This window comes from Trematomus bernacchii, unplaced genomic scaffold (genome assembly GCF_902827165.1).
Source record: "Trematomus bernacchii unplaced genomic scaffold, fTreBer1.1, whole genome shotgun sequence".
In the NCBI taxonomy this organism is placed as follows: domain Eukaryota; kingdom Metazoa; phylum Chordata; class Actinopteri; order Perciformes; family Nototheniidae; genus Trematomus; species Trematomus bernacchii.
Genome location: NW_022987648.1, coordinates 8,458,458 through 8,476,463, shown reverse-complemented (window position 1 = coordinate 8,476,463; position 18,006 = coordinate 8,458,458). Strand labels below are relative to the sequence as shown.

The 18,006-nt window shown below is 42.3% G+C and overlaps 1 protein-coding gene across 1 annotated transcript in view; it reads left to right on the top strand.

Moving 5' to 3' along the window:
- Positions 1–17,510, top strand: part of tmeff2a (transmembrane protein with EGF-like and two follistatin-like domains 2a) — a 125,465-nt gene extending 107,955 nt beyond the window's left edge. The window contains 5 exon segments of the mRNA XM_034134658.1: positions 1,128–1,276; positions 6,051–6,098; positions 6,364–6,484; positions 12,375–12,533; positions 16,748–17,510. Coding sequence (XP_033990549.1) covers positions 1,128–1,276; positions 6,051–6,098; positions 6,364–6,484; positions 12,375–12,533; positions 16,748–16,844 — 574 coding nt within the window. The 3' untranslated portion in view covers positions 16,845–17,510.
- The last annotated feature ends 496 nt before the right edge of the window (positions 17,511–18,006 follow it).

The following is an 18,006-nucleotide window of genomic DNA, read 5'->3' as shown; positions in this document are numbered from 1 at the left end:
CATTGTAGGAATCCATCATTTGTCAATCCAGCCCTCTGTGCAGCCTGTCGCTTTTTGCAAAGTTAAATCCATTTTGCTATTGTGTCAGATTGAATGTGCCAAAACCCAGTTTGCACAGGATTACTATGCATGGTCCAACGTCCTGACTGAGTGCAAGCTGTACTGTTTTGGTTTTTTTGGTCTCATTTTTAATCCTCGAACGAATTTCAGTCTCTGTGCCTCGCAGTCCAACAAACACACAAGTCTGGCAGCCATATAGTTTACTCGGTTGACCTGGCGCCCACAGTGAGGCCCACTCCCCGCTGCGGAGGCCCCGGGTTCAAATCCAACCTCAGGACCATTTTTGCGTGTCATCCCCTCTGTCTACTGTTTCACTGTCACTGGTGGCTCCAAACATTTTCTTGAAAACAAAAACAAACACACAATTCTGTCAGAATCAAGAACTAAATGGCTGACAACTTGTTTACTTTTAGTTTGTACCTTTTATTTTCCCTTGCAACGTCTCATTGTTTATTATATCTTAACTATTAAGGACCTATGTTACTGATCACAATTTGGGACCATTAAGCAGTTAGACTAGTTTTGTTTTTGGGGTATTTAATTTAAAAGGTTACAACAACGAACTATGAAAAATAGTGAAATCATCTTATGTCAAATCATGCCAGAGAAAAAATGTGAAGTTTTGCTTTAAATTTTAAACTGAGCCATGGCCCAAACACAAACTCAATCGTGATTGATTAAAGTCAATGTTTGGTCATGTCTTTGAAAACCCCTTGAATAAAGCACTCCATAGATTCAGGCAAAATGATCAATTATCTCGCAAATCGTTCAAACCAAATCTGTAAATGTTCAAAGTCAGCTGAAGAAGGTCACTGTGGCTACTGTGGTGAACACCATCACATCAGTTTCAAACCAACTGCAACTCTCTCCAACTCTAGATGTGTTATATAGTCTAAGTACTTTCTGTTTAGTGTCTTGGCCTCTTTTCTAAAGCTACGGATAGCTTTAGAAAAGGTCAATGTGGGTGTTCCATTTCACATATCCCAATTACGTCTTTGACTTTGACATAGATACTTAATAAAACTCCAGGAAGCGTACCACTCTGACGTGATTTCTTTGCTCCGCAGGTGTGTTTGCAACATCGACTGCTCCCACATCAGTTTCAACCAGGTGTGTGCCTCAGATGGACGTTCCTACGACAACCCCTGCCAGGTGAAGGAGGCGTCCTGTCAGAAGCAGGAGCGCATCGAGGTCAAGCACCTGGGCCGATGCCAAGGTCAGAGCCCCAAACAATCACTCCCAAAGTCACAACAACACCTGCAAACACTCAGCGGAAGCCTTTAATCTGGCAGGTGTTCACTCTGGGTTGAAGTGAGGCCGTGGAGACAGACGGGACTAAACACAGACAGCACACCCTATATTTCCCTCAAACTGCAGCTCCAAACACATTTCAAAATTACACTTCCACTCAATTACATTTTGGAATAGCGTGCGAAGATAATCCCCAAATCCCACATCCTCCTCTGCTATGTATATTGATAATTTTACTGAAAGGTAATCCACCCTTTTTAGTGTACTATCTTTTATTTGGGTGCGGTTTTTGTTTGTTCCGGGGATAATGTTATTTTAATAATCTCTGTGTGGTAAATCCCTCAACCGAGTCCCGTTGCTAATGCACATGGGAGAAGACAAAGGCACATCGTTCTTTTGAGGATGTTTTTGATTTGATTTTCTTTGAGGTATGATCAGCCAACATCTTAATATGGACTCATTTGGCTTTATACGAAATCTAGCTAACGCTGGTGGAAAGGGAGGCAGTGAGGGGGGGCTTTTATTGTGTAGGGGAACATTTGAAAAGCGTTTGATTGGCTTGGCATCACCGGGGACCAACAGGACAATTGATTGAGATGTGAGAAGCAAGATGTAGGCTTTGAGAGGTAATGGGGAGTAAAGCAATCAGGGCTAACCAGGTCTGGAACACAAATAGAAATCTGTATTCCCCCACCTCACACCCTGTGGGTCGGACCACCCCCATCGATCCACTCCACACATTCTAGTTCAATAAGGGACACTGGGGACAGAAACAAATGCCAAGACACCAAGGGATTAAAACCTGGGTAAAATTAGACCTCGTGTTACCTAGCACCTAATTGCGGACGTCCCTACCGCAGTGGGGGCGTGATCGGCACGGAGTCGATCCTCGCAGAAAGGAAAACCCCCCCGCATGACTTGATACGCCCCCTTGATAAATTATAATGAAACCAGCTGCAATGGATCCACCAGAGGGAGCAGTGATTAAAAAGCTGCCACATTGGAACTCGTGAAATAAACAGCTGATAGATTTATGTCTGATTACTATAGCGGATCTTTGTTAAGATCCATATGTCACAAAACTCCATAGAATCTTTCCCGAATTGTCACCAACCTGTGATAAATGTGAACAATCAGAGGCAGACTTACTTCATAGCTATGTGCTATGCCCTAAACTACAGAACTTTTGGGTCGCAATATTTTCTTTCTTCTCAAAAGCATTTAAAGTCCAACTACAACCAGATCCAGTGTTAGTGATACTGGGCACATCTGAACATTGTAACACACTTCAAAATGCACAACTTCATCTCCTGTCCTATGGCCTCCTGTGTGCAAAGAAACGTATTCTCCTGTTATGGAAATCAAAGGATGTGCCCAGTTGTAAAGCTTGGATTACGGCATTGACTGATACTCTGCATTTAGAAAGAATTCGATATATCCTAAAAGATAGACTGGGGGAATTCGAAAGGATGTGGGGTCCAATGGTTTCATTTATAAGAGGGACGGTCGGCTGAAATGCACCTCACAAACAATCGTTTTTAATGGCTTGGTGGCACTGCTCGGGGAGGGAGGGGTGGGGGGGTAATCTGGGCTCATCTGCACCACTCTGTTTTTTGTTTTTCACAATTTTATTTTTTTATTTTTTCATTAGATATATACTTTTTGTATGTTCTTTCCCACTATGAGTAGGTATGGCATTAATCATGCTATTCCTGTCATGCTATGTTTTGTCTTCCTTATTATTTCTTGCTGGCTGTTATGTTTGTTTTCTATGTTGGAAAAAGGGAAGCATGATTTCCACCCCAAAGAATATATACTACTGCTTACACTTGTATGCTTCTTCTCAATACAAATATTTGAATAATAAGATCCATATGTCACGGATAGGATCATATTCTGTGCTAAATTAGAGGCATGTAATCATTTACAAAACATCACCATGTTTTTATTTAACAAAATAATGTGGTTTAATCCACGTTGGCGTACTACAATTCTACAAAAAACAATCGGTTTGTTTTTTCATCAGGAAATCCAGCCCGGCTCAGACGATTTTTAATCATCATCCTCACGATCATTTAATGCAGTGGTTCCCAAAGTGGGGGGCGCAGAGGCATGACAGGGGGGGGGGCGTGAGAGACCAGGAGGAAAAATGGTTATTAAAAATTAAATTAAAAAGATTACAAAAAAAAAAATCCTAATTTGAAAAATTATTGATTCGAAAATAATATGATACAGTACAGTACTATTACGAGTGGGTCTCTGTGTTTCATTAAAGCTCGGCTCTGTGTGTGTGTGGAACGAGCCATTTTGTGTGCGTGCGCGAGCGAGAGAGAGAGAGAGCGCACCGGTACCGGAGATCGTTGTTGTTAGCTTCTGGTGCTAGCGAGCTACGCTAACGGATATAAGGAGTTTTTTCAACAACAAAGTGGAGGAGAGTCCTCTCCTGGCAGACTGAGAGACTCAGTGAACTAAAGGACTCTCTCAGTGTTTAGATAGTTAACTTTAGTCTAAGTTATCTCAGTGGGTCTCAAACGGTTTGGTCACGATTAATGTAAACAATTATTTCCGAGGCACACGTTTATATGATCATTATAGTTATAAAAAAATAAGAGAATAAATGAAAAACAGGTATGAAATACTATATGACAGTAAAAAAAGAATAACGTTTAAAAGGGTGATTTGTAAAATATCCATAAAGAAAAAGAAAATCTGTTTACAGTTCTGTTTCAAATGGGTGTTGAGAGAGGTATCATAGATCTCTTAATGTTGCTCTCAAAGTGCACCAGATTGATGCATTTAACTTCAATATTTAAAAATAAATCTTCCCTATGTGAGGTCCACACACCACCTGTAAAAATAGCACTTTACCCCTGCTTGCACCTATATGCCGTGAGCTGATTATCAAGCCTTCATTGTAACAGTCGCGGGTACATTGTGTATATGCGTGGGGATTGTTGCAGTAGAACATTCCACTGTAGCGACCGGTACATTAATGGGAAACCCTAAATGTTTGAGCACCCTCTATGAAACGTCAAGCTACCCCACAGCACCCCCAAAATAAATCTCTGGCGCCGCCACTGAGCCTGACTTGTGTTGGGGGGGTCCGACTTTTTTTTTTCTCCAAAGGGGGGGCCTGACAGAAAAAGTTTGAGAACCACTGATTTAATGTATCATATGTTCGCCAAATTGACATGAAAGCACAAAGAAATATGAATTTGCTGTGTGGAGCTAAGAAAAATTAAAGTAGGAAAACATTTATTTTCAAAGTAAGGCATTTTTGCAGCTGTAGTCTTGTTTAGCCTCTCCCCTCTGAGCAGTGTTAAAATTAATTTAGTCACATATTTGATTTTTAAATATAAATAAGTATTTAATACATATTAGGGATGCTCCGATCGATCGGTCACCGATCGAGATCTGCTGATACTCACTCTCTACCGATCGATCGGTGCTCTCTAAACATGCCGATCGCGAGGGCCGATCGCATGACGTAAAATACATGACACTTTTCTCTGTGCGCGGCAAAACAAGCTCGCCAAAATGGCTTCACCGGTCTGGCATTATTTTAAGGTGTCCGAAAAAGACAGTAAAATAGCGGTATGCAACGTGTGTGTGAAGCAGAAATCCTGCAGCTCCACCCGCTGTGACGGAGCGGTGAGCGGAGCGAAACACACAAGAGTTAGACCTAACACACATAGCTATTTTATCTACCTCTGGAACAAGCTAAACTAGTTATAAATATGTTTATTCTTCACTGTCGGCCTCACACATTACTGGATCAGCGAGCTGCATGAGACGATACTGACGGGCTGTCAGGAGAGGGAGAGAGGGGGAGAGAGAGGGGGGAGAGAGAGGGGGAGAGAGAGAGGGGGAGAGAGAGAGGGGGGAGAGAGGGGGAGAGAGAGAGGGAGAGAGAGGGAGAGAGAGCGCTTCCGCTCATTTCTCCCGTGGTATTATCCAAAGTGAATGTAAACTTGAATAATATACATAATTTGAATGTAATAATTAAGTTGATTGTTGTTTGTGGAAGCTCCAGTGAATGAGCCCCATTAACTGAGTTTTAAACATCACTTAAATGGAAGATTTAAAGTGATGTTTAAATCTTCCATTTAGGCCCCGCCCACTCGATCGGATCGGCGATCGGTATCGGCCGATACTGATTCCGGCGATCGGCCCCAAAATTGGCGATCGGAGCATCCATGATACATATAATACTCAAGGTTCTGATCTCGCTAAAACACTGCTTTGTTTCCTAAATTGTAATCGTCGTCTGAGTCAATAAATAATAAGAAATATTCGCATCATAATCCTGGGAAATACTACCTCCTTTTGAGGCAATACATTCACAGACTTATGGGGAGAAACATAATCAATCACTATAAAATGCTAATGGTTGAACGGGAGATTTTGTCTAACCATTGTGAAAAGAGGAATTCAATGCGGCAATAAGGCGAGCAATAAGGCGAGCAAAAAAAAAACATTATTCCTTCTGATCTTTTCTTCCCGGCTCTGCTCCATTCTACCTTAATGCTTCTGGGGAGATGGCCTCTCACTTTTGAAGAGAATGGTTCACATAAATACGCATGAACTAGACGGGTGCACTCACCGATTGAACCCTTTTGTTGAGATAATAATTCACATTCGACTCTCTGCACTTGTAACCCTTAATGGAGGGCGTTTCAGCTCCAGGAGAGGTTGTTAGTGCCCTGAGTTCCGTTTGAATGTGTTTTTGGCCTTTCCAGGCGACATCCTAGGCGGAGACGGACACTCCGCGAGGACCGACACCACAGGTGAGTGCATGTGTACCCGGGGGCGCAATGCTTGATAACATGTGCTGCCACTCAAAGCTGCATTACTTCTGATTCTCAATTCTTTTTTTATCTGTTGCTCTCAAGACTTCATTTCTGTCCAACCTCTTTATTATTTATCTCTTCCTCTCTTATCCTCCGCCTTTCTTATGCAGCATAGTAATGTATGTTGAAAGGCAGCCAGGGGCACATGTGCTTTCAGTCTTAATGGATGGTGTGTGTCCCGTGTGTGTTTGTGTTTGTGCAGTGGTGAATGAAAAGGATCCGAGGAAAGGAATCGGATACATCGCCTGTCCGGACCACTTCAAGAACTACTGCGTGCACGGCGAGTGTCAGTTCCCCAGCATCGTGGCCCAGCCCTCCTGCAGGTACACACACAGTGTTCTGTGAAATATCACTGGGCAATTTAAACGTTTCTACAATGTATTCATGTTATTACTGGCTACTTCACTCCTTTTATACGCTAACTCTCTCTGATAATGCTGCTACTAATCTTTGTACCCTTGAATTTGTACCTATTTGAATCTACTCAGTTTACTCTGACTTGTTCTGTGCCGTTCCCTTTGCTGTAAATGTTACGATGTAACTATGCTTAAGAGAAAAAAAGCACATGCAGGGAGGGTGCAAAGTGAATATATGGATGATATCACTATCGTGGTATTGGGGAAACTTGCCCTTTTATTAAAAACTGGATTGTATTAACGAGCGGGGCATCCTTATGAAGCTTTGGGGCTTTCTTAAAGAATACAACGCTTCAGGGCTGAAAACGGAGTGAAATCTGGTTGCTTTAAAAATAAGAAGCAGAACATTAAAGAGGCCCTATTATGCTCTTTGGGGTTCCCCTTTCCTGTAGTGCGTTATAAAGGTTTTTGTTCATTTAAATGGTGGGCAAAATCCCAAATAATGACATCACTACGTAACACTTTGCACTCCAACACGTAGTATGTGATAAGATAAGTGACGGGACATTTCTCATCACAACAGAGCTGGTCAGCTAACCAATCAGAGCAGACTGGGCTCTGGTTTCAGACAGAGGGTGAAAAGAGGTGCTGCAGCACAGGCAGTATGAGAACAATAAAGAGCTTTTTGAACATTAAAGCAAGGAGACGTGTCACAGTAGAGACACAGGATACAAGTATGAACCTGAAAAGGAGCATTATATATCCTCTTTTATATTCTTCAGTTTTAGCATAATGAATTGAGATGGCAAATTCACCAAGGTGTTTTTTTTTTGTTTTTTTTTTATTATTTCTTCTTGTTAGGCTTATTGTCATACAACTTGTGGGGTGTAGCATGGGCCATGGACCTTTTGGGAGTGGATCCATATCACATACACACATTATTTTTCACTTATGGAAACAGACTTGGCCCTTCTAGTTCTTAATTAGTTGAATGGGTTTTTAATAGCTAGCCATCATTAAGGCTCTATTTGTAATAGCTAATTATAAGCTACAGTGCATGGAATGTTATGTAATAATCAATTAAACTATATTCATCCAAGTTATTATTGGCTACAGAGGTTTTACATTGTATCTCTGACTGACTATGGCTATAAACAAATCCTACAGAGCAAGAAGACTATCTTTTCACTTCCAATTTCATGTTGCTCTTACTTCCTTAAAATGTAAGATGTAGGATGGCTAGTCAGTTTAACATTTAGTGTAAGAGCCTGTTTATTTGTAATCAGGCTTGTTTATCTTGAATGAATACGAGCCAGAGAGCCAAGAAAGGGAAGTGTATGAGTTCTGGCTGGAATTCTGCACTGCTTCAAATGAATCATGTTGGTGTGTCCTCCTTCCCTTCACATTATGATTTTATTACACAAGCTTCATTTTGATTTGATGATGATTTCATCTTGAGGACCCACATTTTGTTGCACTGTCATATCTGCCAATGATAAAACTTGGCTGTAAACACACCACCGTCATTGGTGATTGACAGCTTGAATGTGTCATCAGAGTCTTCCCAGAAGCTGTGAGATGTTGTAGTATTGTTAACAGCAGCAAACAAGCCTAAAAAACAAGATAATTGGCTTATTTGCTTAAGTTCTCAACATAACTAATTCTAACAATCTTGTACAATTTTAAGCGTTGATAACAGATTGTTACGTTGTTCCCAAGTGGCCAAAAAACCCTGGCGGAAACCAAGCCCTAATTCTAGTACTAAACTTAATCCATCCCCATTAAGAATGATTGTGGCTTTATTCCTACTTGGATGATGCTTCTGTTGGTTTGGCCAGCATTTTAGCTACGATAACTTGTCACCAAACAAGCTTGAAAGATTTTTAAAAAGGGACCAAGTGTGCGCACATCCTGGCAGAAATACTCAGGTGCATGACAAAAAACACTTCACTGAAGGAGACAACAGTTGTTGGCACACTGTTTGGCTCCAAATAAATCATTCATTCCTCTTTTTCAAGGCAACGTTTTGAAGGAAAAGATCTTCAGAAGTTTTCAACTCGGCTAAACCAAGAGTTTAGATATAACTCGTCTGTAGAAATCCCTCACTGCAGTGAAACCGTGTGCTTGGAAGTCAGTCTGTGATGGAGGTACACACCTTAAACAAGAACTAAACTTAGTCGAGAGAAGTTTTCGAAGTTTGGCAAACCTGAGGCTTTGTTTCTTGCCCCAGATTCCCAGATCTCAGCAATGACTTTGGTGAAATATTGTAGTATTATTTACAGCAGCAAACAGTATCATTTGCAAGTGATCAACATAAGTAATGATATCAATCTTGTACAAGTAGCTCTTTCAGTGTTGTTTGCTGTTAGATTCGTTTTTCCAATGGCCATAAAATAGATAAACATGCACATTATAGTACTCAAAAAATGTTAAATGGATAAATACTGACCGGCAGTGGCTCAGTCAGGAGGGGCTTGGACTGTGAGCCGTAGGGTCGTCGGTTCAAGTCCCCGAACAGACCTAAATATGGAGTGTGGACTGCTACTTGGAGAGGTCCCAGTTCACCTCCTGGGTCCTGCCGTGGTGCCCTTGAGCAAGGCACCGGACAACCCCATTCCCCCCCCACTCCCATTGCTCCCCGGGCGCTGTACAATAGCTGCCCACTGCTCCTAGTACTAGACTCCTGGTGCTAGGATGGGTTAAAAGCAGAGGCCAAATGTCACTGTGTGTGCTGTGTGCTCTGCATGTGTGACCATTAAAGAGGGGTTTCATCCCTCCCATTCTATTCTATTCATAAAGAAAAAAAGGTTCAGCAAAATGTCATCACTTTGAAGGACATACTGTTCATATTTTGTATAGAAAAAACTGGAAACTGCCACAAATTCAGACACACTTCACACACACTTACAGAACAGCAGTCTCACAGCTGAAAATGACAGCGCTCGTACATATTCACACAAAATCCACAAGCATTTACATAAAGGCACAATGAGGAGCGGTATTAAAACCCAGCACACACACACTCGCACACACACACACAGACACACACACTGAATGTCTTCTCCAGCCTGATAGTGTAGCAGCCAGGGGGTCCTGGTATCTCTCCCTCCCTCTATCTCTCTCTAACCTCTCTCGTACCGCCACACATCGTGCATGCATACAGAGCAGTGCTCAGCGGGGAGGGGGTGTGGAAGGTCTCTGCTGCCCCCTGCTGGCTGCAGGGTCTACAGGCTGTGTGTCCTAATGAGAAGGAAAGCAGAGTGCAGTGCGAAACGGAGCACAAACCACAAACAGAACAAGGTTGCAACGTCGATCTTTCCCAGCGTTAGGTCGAAGGGATAGAGAATGTGAAGGAGACTGTGTGTGTGTGTGTCTGTGCTAAATGAGGATGTGCACGTGTTGGTGGGTAACAACCTCCCCGGAGACAGGAAGACGGGGGATAGAGAGGAGATGGAGAGAGAAAGAGAGATTAAAAGGGGAACCATTTTAGCTCCTCTCTGAGGACACAAATCATCTCCATTAGTCTCTCTATGTGTGTGTGTGTGTGTGTGTGGTGTGTGTGTGTGTGTGTGTGTGTTTCAGAGTTCCCGTTAGCCGGTAATTACCGGACAATGACCGGTAAATATGCTGAAGTCCGGCAAATCTAAATCTCTCCGGTCAAAATGTCCGGTCAACATAATTTTCCCTGAGCGCAATACCGGCATCCAGTTGCGCCACTTATGTGACAGACAAGAATAGTATGTGACAGACAAAAGAGTATGTGACAGACAAAAATTGTCAATTCTAATGTCTAAACACTTAATGTGGAGAAAGAGATGTCCTGTATGGGTTGATTGTGCGTTGATCTGTTGGTAGATCGCCTCGGGGGTTCCGGTGGGCATGTAAACAAATGCATAATGCTGCGCTATACTTTGTGGCCTCATCCGGTTGCATAGCGACGCTTATTGTTTAGGTTGTCTTTTAACAAGCAGTTAGTCATATCATTAGCTAGAACTAGCTAGATCTGATCGATATGGACATAAATGCGAGTAAAGTCTAATCTGACAGGAGAGAGAGATCGGCTGCTGCTGACGAGTCGACACGCAGCTCTGCATGATCCCCTGCAGCGGCGAGCAGAGCAAAACACACTTCAGGTTAGAAAATCACACGTAGCTATTTTAATTACCTCTCAAAACTACCTAAACTAGTTATAGATATGTTTAGTTTTTACTGTCGGGTCACTCATTACTGGATCCGCGAGCTGCATGATACTGACGGGCTGTCAGGAGAAGGAGAGAGCGCTCCGTTTATTATTCCCGCGTTTTTGTAAATTACTGTACACTTTTGAATAATGTAGTTAATCTACTATAATTAGTTTGTTTAATGTCGAATCATATCAATTTGTTGTGTGTGTGTGTGTGTGTGTATGTGTGTGTGTGTGTGTGTGTGTGTGTGTGTGTGTGTGTGTGTGTGTGTGTGTGTGTGTGTGTGTGTGTGTGTGTGTGTGTGTGTGTGTGTGTGTGTGTGTGTGTGTGTGTGTGTGTGTGTGTGTGTTGTGTGTGTGTGTGTGTGTGTGTTGGCTAAATTGGACAACACCGATTATATGCTTTTCAGGTGGTTTTTCTCTAATACCTGAATAATATGAATGTTTTCCTCGTCATCCTCTTTTGGTCCAAAGGCAACAACGCTGTGGACCATCACATCATATCTGTGACGCAGTTCATATAGCCCAGTTACAATTTGGATTCAAGATGGCAAACTGTGACCCCCTCCTGAACAGAGATATTGTTATTCCCTATTTTATGATCACAAATTCATATGATAAATACAGTCACGACGACACCTGGAGTCTGTTTATACGCGAAATGCTCATAGATATAAAACCTCAACATATACTGACATTATATGAGGTCAAGACTCTGCGTAATATTCGTGTTACCAAGTTGCAAGGATGCAGACCTCCGCACTTATCACAGATTACAAGAGGTACCCACATAATACCAGTCCTGTGTTTTACTGACAGTAGCATCCCAAGATAGCCAATCACAGTGGCTGGCATCTCCGTAGCTTCCTTATCTCTGGTGTTAAGTGTGTGTCTGGTTTGTATAGCTACATTTGCGATCTACGCTATCATCCCGATAATACAAATATGCTTAAAACTCTTCAAATGATACTCTAACATACAGAAGTAATATTACAATACATTTTATGAAGTAATAGATGTACTGTTTATATTCAGTATACAAAAAAAAAGGAAATTCATCACAATAACTTTGTATATTTTATCTTCCCATTCCTAGTTACCTAGCCTGCAACCTCTGAACGCACTACTATATTTCCAGGTTCAGTGTTGACAGAGGCCGAAAACCAAGAGAAAATCATGATGAATGTTAACCTCAAAAATACACTCTCTCCCTCCTTCCCTTTAACACCGCCACCTTATCAGTCATCTACACCGTCCCGGCAAAGAAAAAGCACAGTCACCACACTGTCACACAAACACATTGTTCCCCCCCAACAGCTCTCCAACAGGTACCCACGTCTCCATTAGGAACACGGACAGAATTAACCTGTCTCTCAGTGCGAAGAATGACTCTATTCCCCTCTCTTTCTCTTCTTCTCTCTCTGTGTGTGTGAGTGTGTGTGTGTGCTGTGGGCTCTGCATGTGTGTGTGTGTGTGTGTGTGTGTGTGTGTGTGTGTGTGTGTGTGGTGTGTGTGTGTGTGTGTGTGTGTGTGTGTGTGGTGTGTGTGTGTGTGTGTGTGTGTGTGTGTGTGTGTGTGTGTGGTGTGTGTGTGTGTGTGTGTGTGTGTGTGTGTGTGTGTGTGTGTGTGTGTGTGTGTGTGTGTGTGTGTGTGTGTGTGTGTGTGTGTTCCCAGCTGTCACTCAGGGTTCAGGGGCCCCCAGTGTGACATCAAAGAGTACAACGTGCTCTATGTGGTGCCAGGCTCGGGCAAACTGCACTACGTCCTCATCGCCTCCATCATCGGAGCACTGCAGGTGGTGATCATCTGCGTGGTGGTGCTCTGCATTACCAGGTGAGTCATGGCCCTCTCACACACACACACACACACACACACACACACACACACACAGCTCACTAATGAACCTGGCAGCAGTTCTTTCCATGTTGTCTGTATTTGGGAGTCACGGGGGGAATGTGGAGCTCCAGAGGAAACAGATGAAAGGTCACCTTGCTTACAACACAGAGAGAAAGCACTGTCAAATTCCACAGACACACACACACACACACACACCTACATACAAGCGCAGATACATGCTGATATCTGTGTAGGTTAGCGCACTCTCTTATCTGTTTTGTATTCACAGTAAAGACCCACACACACATATATAGCCTGCGGCTGTCTGCCTCCCGGCTGACCTCAGCAATTTATGACTTTTAATAAAAGATTTTAAAAGACTTTTGGCCGAGACGAAACTGCTCCTCTGAGCAAAGGAAGGGGAGGGACAAGATGAGAAAGAGACGTTTTAAAGGGGAGATAAAGAAAAGAGAGGAACACTGAATACAGCCACTGTTCCATTAATGTTTCCTCCTGCTCAGCGATATTCATAAAAATAGCCCTTGTAAAAGTAAAAAAAATACATGACACTCCTCTCACTTGTTACAGTGGAGCCAAATTAATTAATATATTATACAAAACTGACGATAAGAGGAAGGATAAAATGAGATAGGGAGCAGTTTTGATTATTTATTACACGGCTTAGTTGAATACTCAATTCTCATTGGTCAATTGGATATTCAAGAGGTTGTTAATAACACTTACACACCTCTGCTAAGAAGGATTTATGGACTATGTGCAGTCATATCAATCCACAGGAAGAAGTCTGGTCGATTTAACGTCAGCTGTGGACAACAAATATTAGTTAGAAAATTGTGAAATACTTTTTGAATATTCATTGTTATATTTGTGGAGAGCACAGAACTTTGGATTAATGGCCAAACGGTCCCTTGTAAAGAAAAGAAAAAGAGTACAAGGGAAGGAAAGAGGTTACAAGACAAAGCACTGGACTTCAGATAAATCAGCAGAAGAAGAGAGACAGGAAGTAGACACTAAAGGGAACAGCAGAAGAAGACAGACAGGAAGTAAACACTAAAGGGAACAGCAGAAGAAGACAGACAGGAAGTAAACACTAAAGGGAACAAGAGAAGAAGACAGACAGGAAGTAAACACTAAAGGGAACAAGAGAAGAAGACAGACAGGAAGTAAACACTAAAGGGAACAACATAAGAAGACAGAGAGGAAGTAAACACTAACAGGAACATGGTTTAAAGGGGAGGCGTGTGGCGCAGTGGGTTAGTGCGCTGATCTTCGAATCAGAGGATAGCAAGTTTGAGTCCCACTGCAGTCAGCATGTGGTTGTGTCCCTGAGACACTTCACCCCAAATTGCTCCTGTGGGGATTGCCCACAGTATTGAGTATGTAAGTCACTTTGGATAAAAGCGTCTAACAAGTAACATGTAATGTAATGACTGGTTAAAGGAAAATAAATGTCAACAGACAGTTACGGTACGTCTACACAGCAGCGTTAAAAAAATCTTGGAGGTGGGCGTATCTGAAGCTTGAGGATTTTTTGCGAGCAACCAATCACATGAATCTCCCGCCCGCGACATACGAAGCAAAAAAGCCCGAAGTACACTGGATATAAACTCCCCAAAACAGGCGAAAACCTACCACTGTCTCTGCCACCTCCCTCCATGCCTGACTCCTCCGGTTTATATCCCGGTAGGTCTGGTCATAAAGCACCGGGTGATTGATTCGCTACCGCTAATTTCTCCTCCATTTTTTGGAATATGAGGAAATGATCTGCGGTATGTCTCTCCCAGCATACACGCCGTTTGATTGGCTAGAGCTTGAACTGTCAGATTTGCGTACACGGGATTTGATTGGCTGACGCTTCCACCTCAGCCTCAAAAGTTGAACATTGTTCAACTTTGAATCCTCAAAATCCTCAAAATCTCCGCTCGCCTGCCCACAATGCATTTCGGCGAAAAGTGAGGGAAAGTGACTTCACCCCATTCAAAGTGAATGGGCAGAAGCGTTTCAAGATTTTTTTAACGCTGCTGTGTAGACGTTCCGTTAGAGAAAACATCAATCAGTGAGGCCGTCTTTTTAAGTTATGTTGCTTTCACCACAGTTCCAGTCGTTGGAACGTCGTGGGGGAACGGACCATTTTTTTCTTAGCAGAAGCAATACAAATATTTTGAAGTCAATAAAATCATTTAAAATCAATATTGTGAGTCAAGTCAAGTCGTCGGTTTATTTAGTATGTGGCCGTGATATAAGCGAGATAATGTGCAACAAGGCGGTCGTTAGTGAAAAAGGAACAACCGAAGCTAATTATTCCTAAAATATATAGTTAAATAACTTTTAAATTATATATAACGGATAAAAGCAACACATCTCCTTATATAAGAGGAGAGAACCAACATTATCTGAGATATTTGCACGAAAAACAACTTTGAAGAGTAATCAATTAGTAATCAATTATCAAAACTGATTCTCTGCGATGACTATTGTTGCAGCTTTACAGTTTATAAAGACGTAGATTTGAGTGCCTATTGTCCCCTCTCTGCTGGACAGACTGACTTTGTGTTCTGAACTAGCAGGGCGAGTCACATCATTACCCAGCATGCTGTCTGGCAGTGTTACGGTTAATAGGAGTCCACTCGAAACACTCCACTGAGTGTAAGGCACAACTAATACTTATGTCTTGTAGAGCTCAACCCTGAAACTGCACTCCCTCTGGTCTACAGCAGGACGCCCACTATCTGCTGGAGTGGATGAATGGTTATGGACAGACATACGGAGAGTGCTTCCATTTAAGTTAGATCATAAAGACTTACCGCTCACTTAAAGGTCAAACATGTGGGAGTGGAAGAAGGTCAATCCTATGTTTGCCACCTGTGTATACCATCCTGTCACATGTTGGAGAAGGTCTGCTGGAAGGAGATTCACTGTGAGATATAATGTTGTTCCCACAATATCGTATCCTTCCTACTGTAGACACATCCACAGAAAGAAAAGAACAAATCCATAGATAAATACCCTTAAACACAGCAGAGTCATTTAAAAATATGGACTAGCGCAACGTCCAAAGGCAAAATATGTGAAAATATACTAAAATAAGTATTGTGAAGCTGCGGAGAAGTTCCAGCAAAAAAACTGTATTCTACAAATGTAATACAATTCTTGTTGGGGATAGATCCTCTTAAAACTCCCACCATGGGATGTCAATACATTTTTCAATGATAATGTGAATACTGTCAGTCCCCGCTGAGTTGGACGCAGGTTAGAATCGGAACATGAAGCATTTTCATCCCCGTGTCTCAATCTGTGTTTTTACTGTTGTATTTTCAAATGTCACAATCTGTCTTTGTTTCCCTGTTTTATTTTGAAGAGCTTTCCCCCCCTGTGTTTTCCCTCCTGTTTGATTACCTGATCTGTTCACCTGGTGCCTTTGTGTTTTCCCTTCACTCCCCCCCTCCCCAGCTGTGTGTTGTCCTGTGATTAGTCCTGCATGTATTTAAGTTCTGTTTTTCTGTTGGATCCTTGATTTTACACATGGGAGTGGTCTGGTCTATTGGCTGTATACGTATTGTATTGAACCTTGAATAATGGTATTTTTCTCCTAAACCATGATACTCCTTTAAATCCCCCTTTCAAATCTATCTCTAATAAAGGCTAAACTGATCCAAAAATATATATATATATATAATAATTTCCTCATATAGCAAAACATATAGCCAGAGGTGGCAGGAGTACTCAGAATTTGTTTGAATGACTTTGTATACTGCAGGGTAGCTTGTGAATTTACTCCAGGTGGAACTAAAGTCTGATTTAAGAGTTGATTATATTTCACATCATTCATCCACATCTGTAAAGTAACTAAAGGTAAAGGTAGTGGAGTCAAAGTACACGATAAACCTCTGAATTGTATTAGGGTAGACGTAGCAAAGTAGCAACAAATATAAGTGCAAGTATCTCAAAATGGTACTTAAGTACTGTACTTGAGTAAATCTACTTAGTTACTTTACAATTGCATATTACATAATCACAGTTTTCCAAATCATGCAGCCCCAATTATTAGCCAGACGTTAGTAGTTAAGGTTTTTTTGTCAAATGGTAGAGTGGCTTTATTCAGTCCATAAAATAGAATGCTTCAGAATGAACTTGTACAGCTGTAACATGCTTCTCCTTGTCCCCCCCCCCCCCCCCCCCCCCCTTCACAGGAAGTGCCCGCGGACCAACAGGATCAACCGGCAGAAGCAGAACAATGTCCACTTCAGTACGGAGAACACCATGCGTGCCTCCACCCGGCTCATCTGAGCCCCCACACACCGGACAGAGCCCACCCCCCTTCCGCTTTACGGGGAGCGCTGTGGCGTTAGATGTCCCCCCCCCTCTCCTTGTAGGATCTGCTTCCCCTTCACCCCCTCTCCCCTCTCCTCCCAATGTGAACTCTAATGAAGCCCGGGGAGGACGGTGGTGCTGCAGAGACAGTGATGAGACAACCCCCCCCCCCGACACACACACAGATGCAGATGTGTCTTCCTGCACCTTCCGCCCAGGGTTTCTCAAACGGACTGAACCATGAGGTGTCGTGGGGGGGGAGGCATCGAGGAATGTGAGCGTGAGTGTGTGAATGTGTATTAGACGTGTGAGCTTTTGGTAGAGGCGGGCTAGCCGGTGTCTGTCGTTTCTAGATGAGGGGGGGGGCAGAGCGGGGTAGTGCAAAGCAGGGTAACGGGCTTTAACTGAGGTGTGTGTTGTCGGTCCGGTAGGGGGTGGGGGGGTGGGCTACACGTGATGCCTTGCACCTTGTGTTATAGGAGACCTTTGACAGAGGGCACAATGTTACTATAGAGCTCTCTGTTGGGCGGCAACGCCAGCTTCTGTATCTTGGGTTCTATTTCCAATAGTTATTACTACATTGTCTTGATGGGGTCATTTTTTCTGTAAATGTAAATAAATAATTTATATCACGAAATGTAACATGCTGTGTCGCTCATTGTTCTTATTTTACAATTATTTTAACACAGAGGCTATTAGCAATTTTACTGGTAACATGTTTTTTCTTGTTTTTCTAAATTCAATGTTCAGAAGCTTTATTGTCATATTAACAGGTACATTAGAGCATACAGTATATTTAAGACAAGAAATTAAGAATTAAAATAGTGCTAGTCACATAAAAGTATGTCAAATGCAGGAATAAGTTAACTCTATACATGTGAAATAGAAAAAGATGAAACAGAATGTAAAATGAAATACTGTACAGATGTGTGTGCTATAAACATGTAAGCGATGGCACCTCAAAACTCACTTTGCTTAGCCAAGGGGCCACTTTTGTTAATAGATAGAAGTTAAATAAACACAGAACCGTGTGGGATGTGGTTTGGATCTCTATGAATTGTATTTCTATTATTCTATTTTGATCCTTTTTCATGTACGCTGGCACCTTATGTACACTCAAATAACACAACGGTCCCAT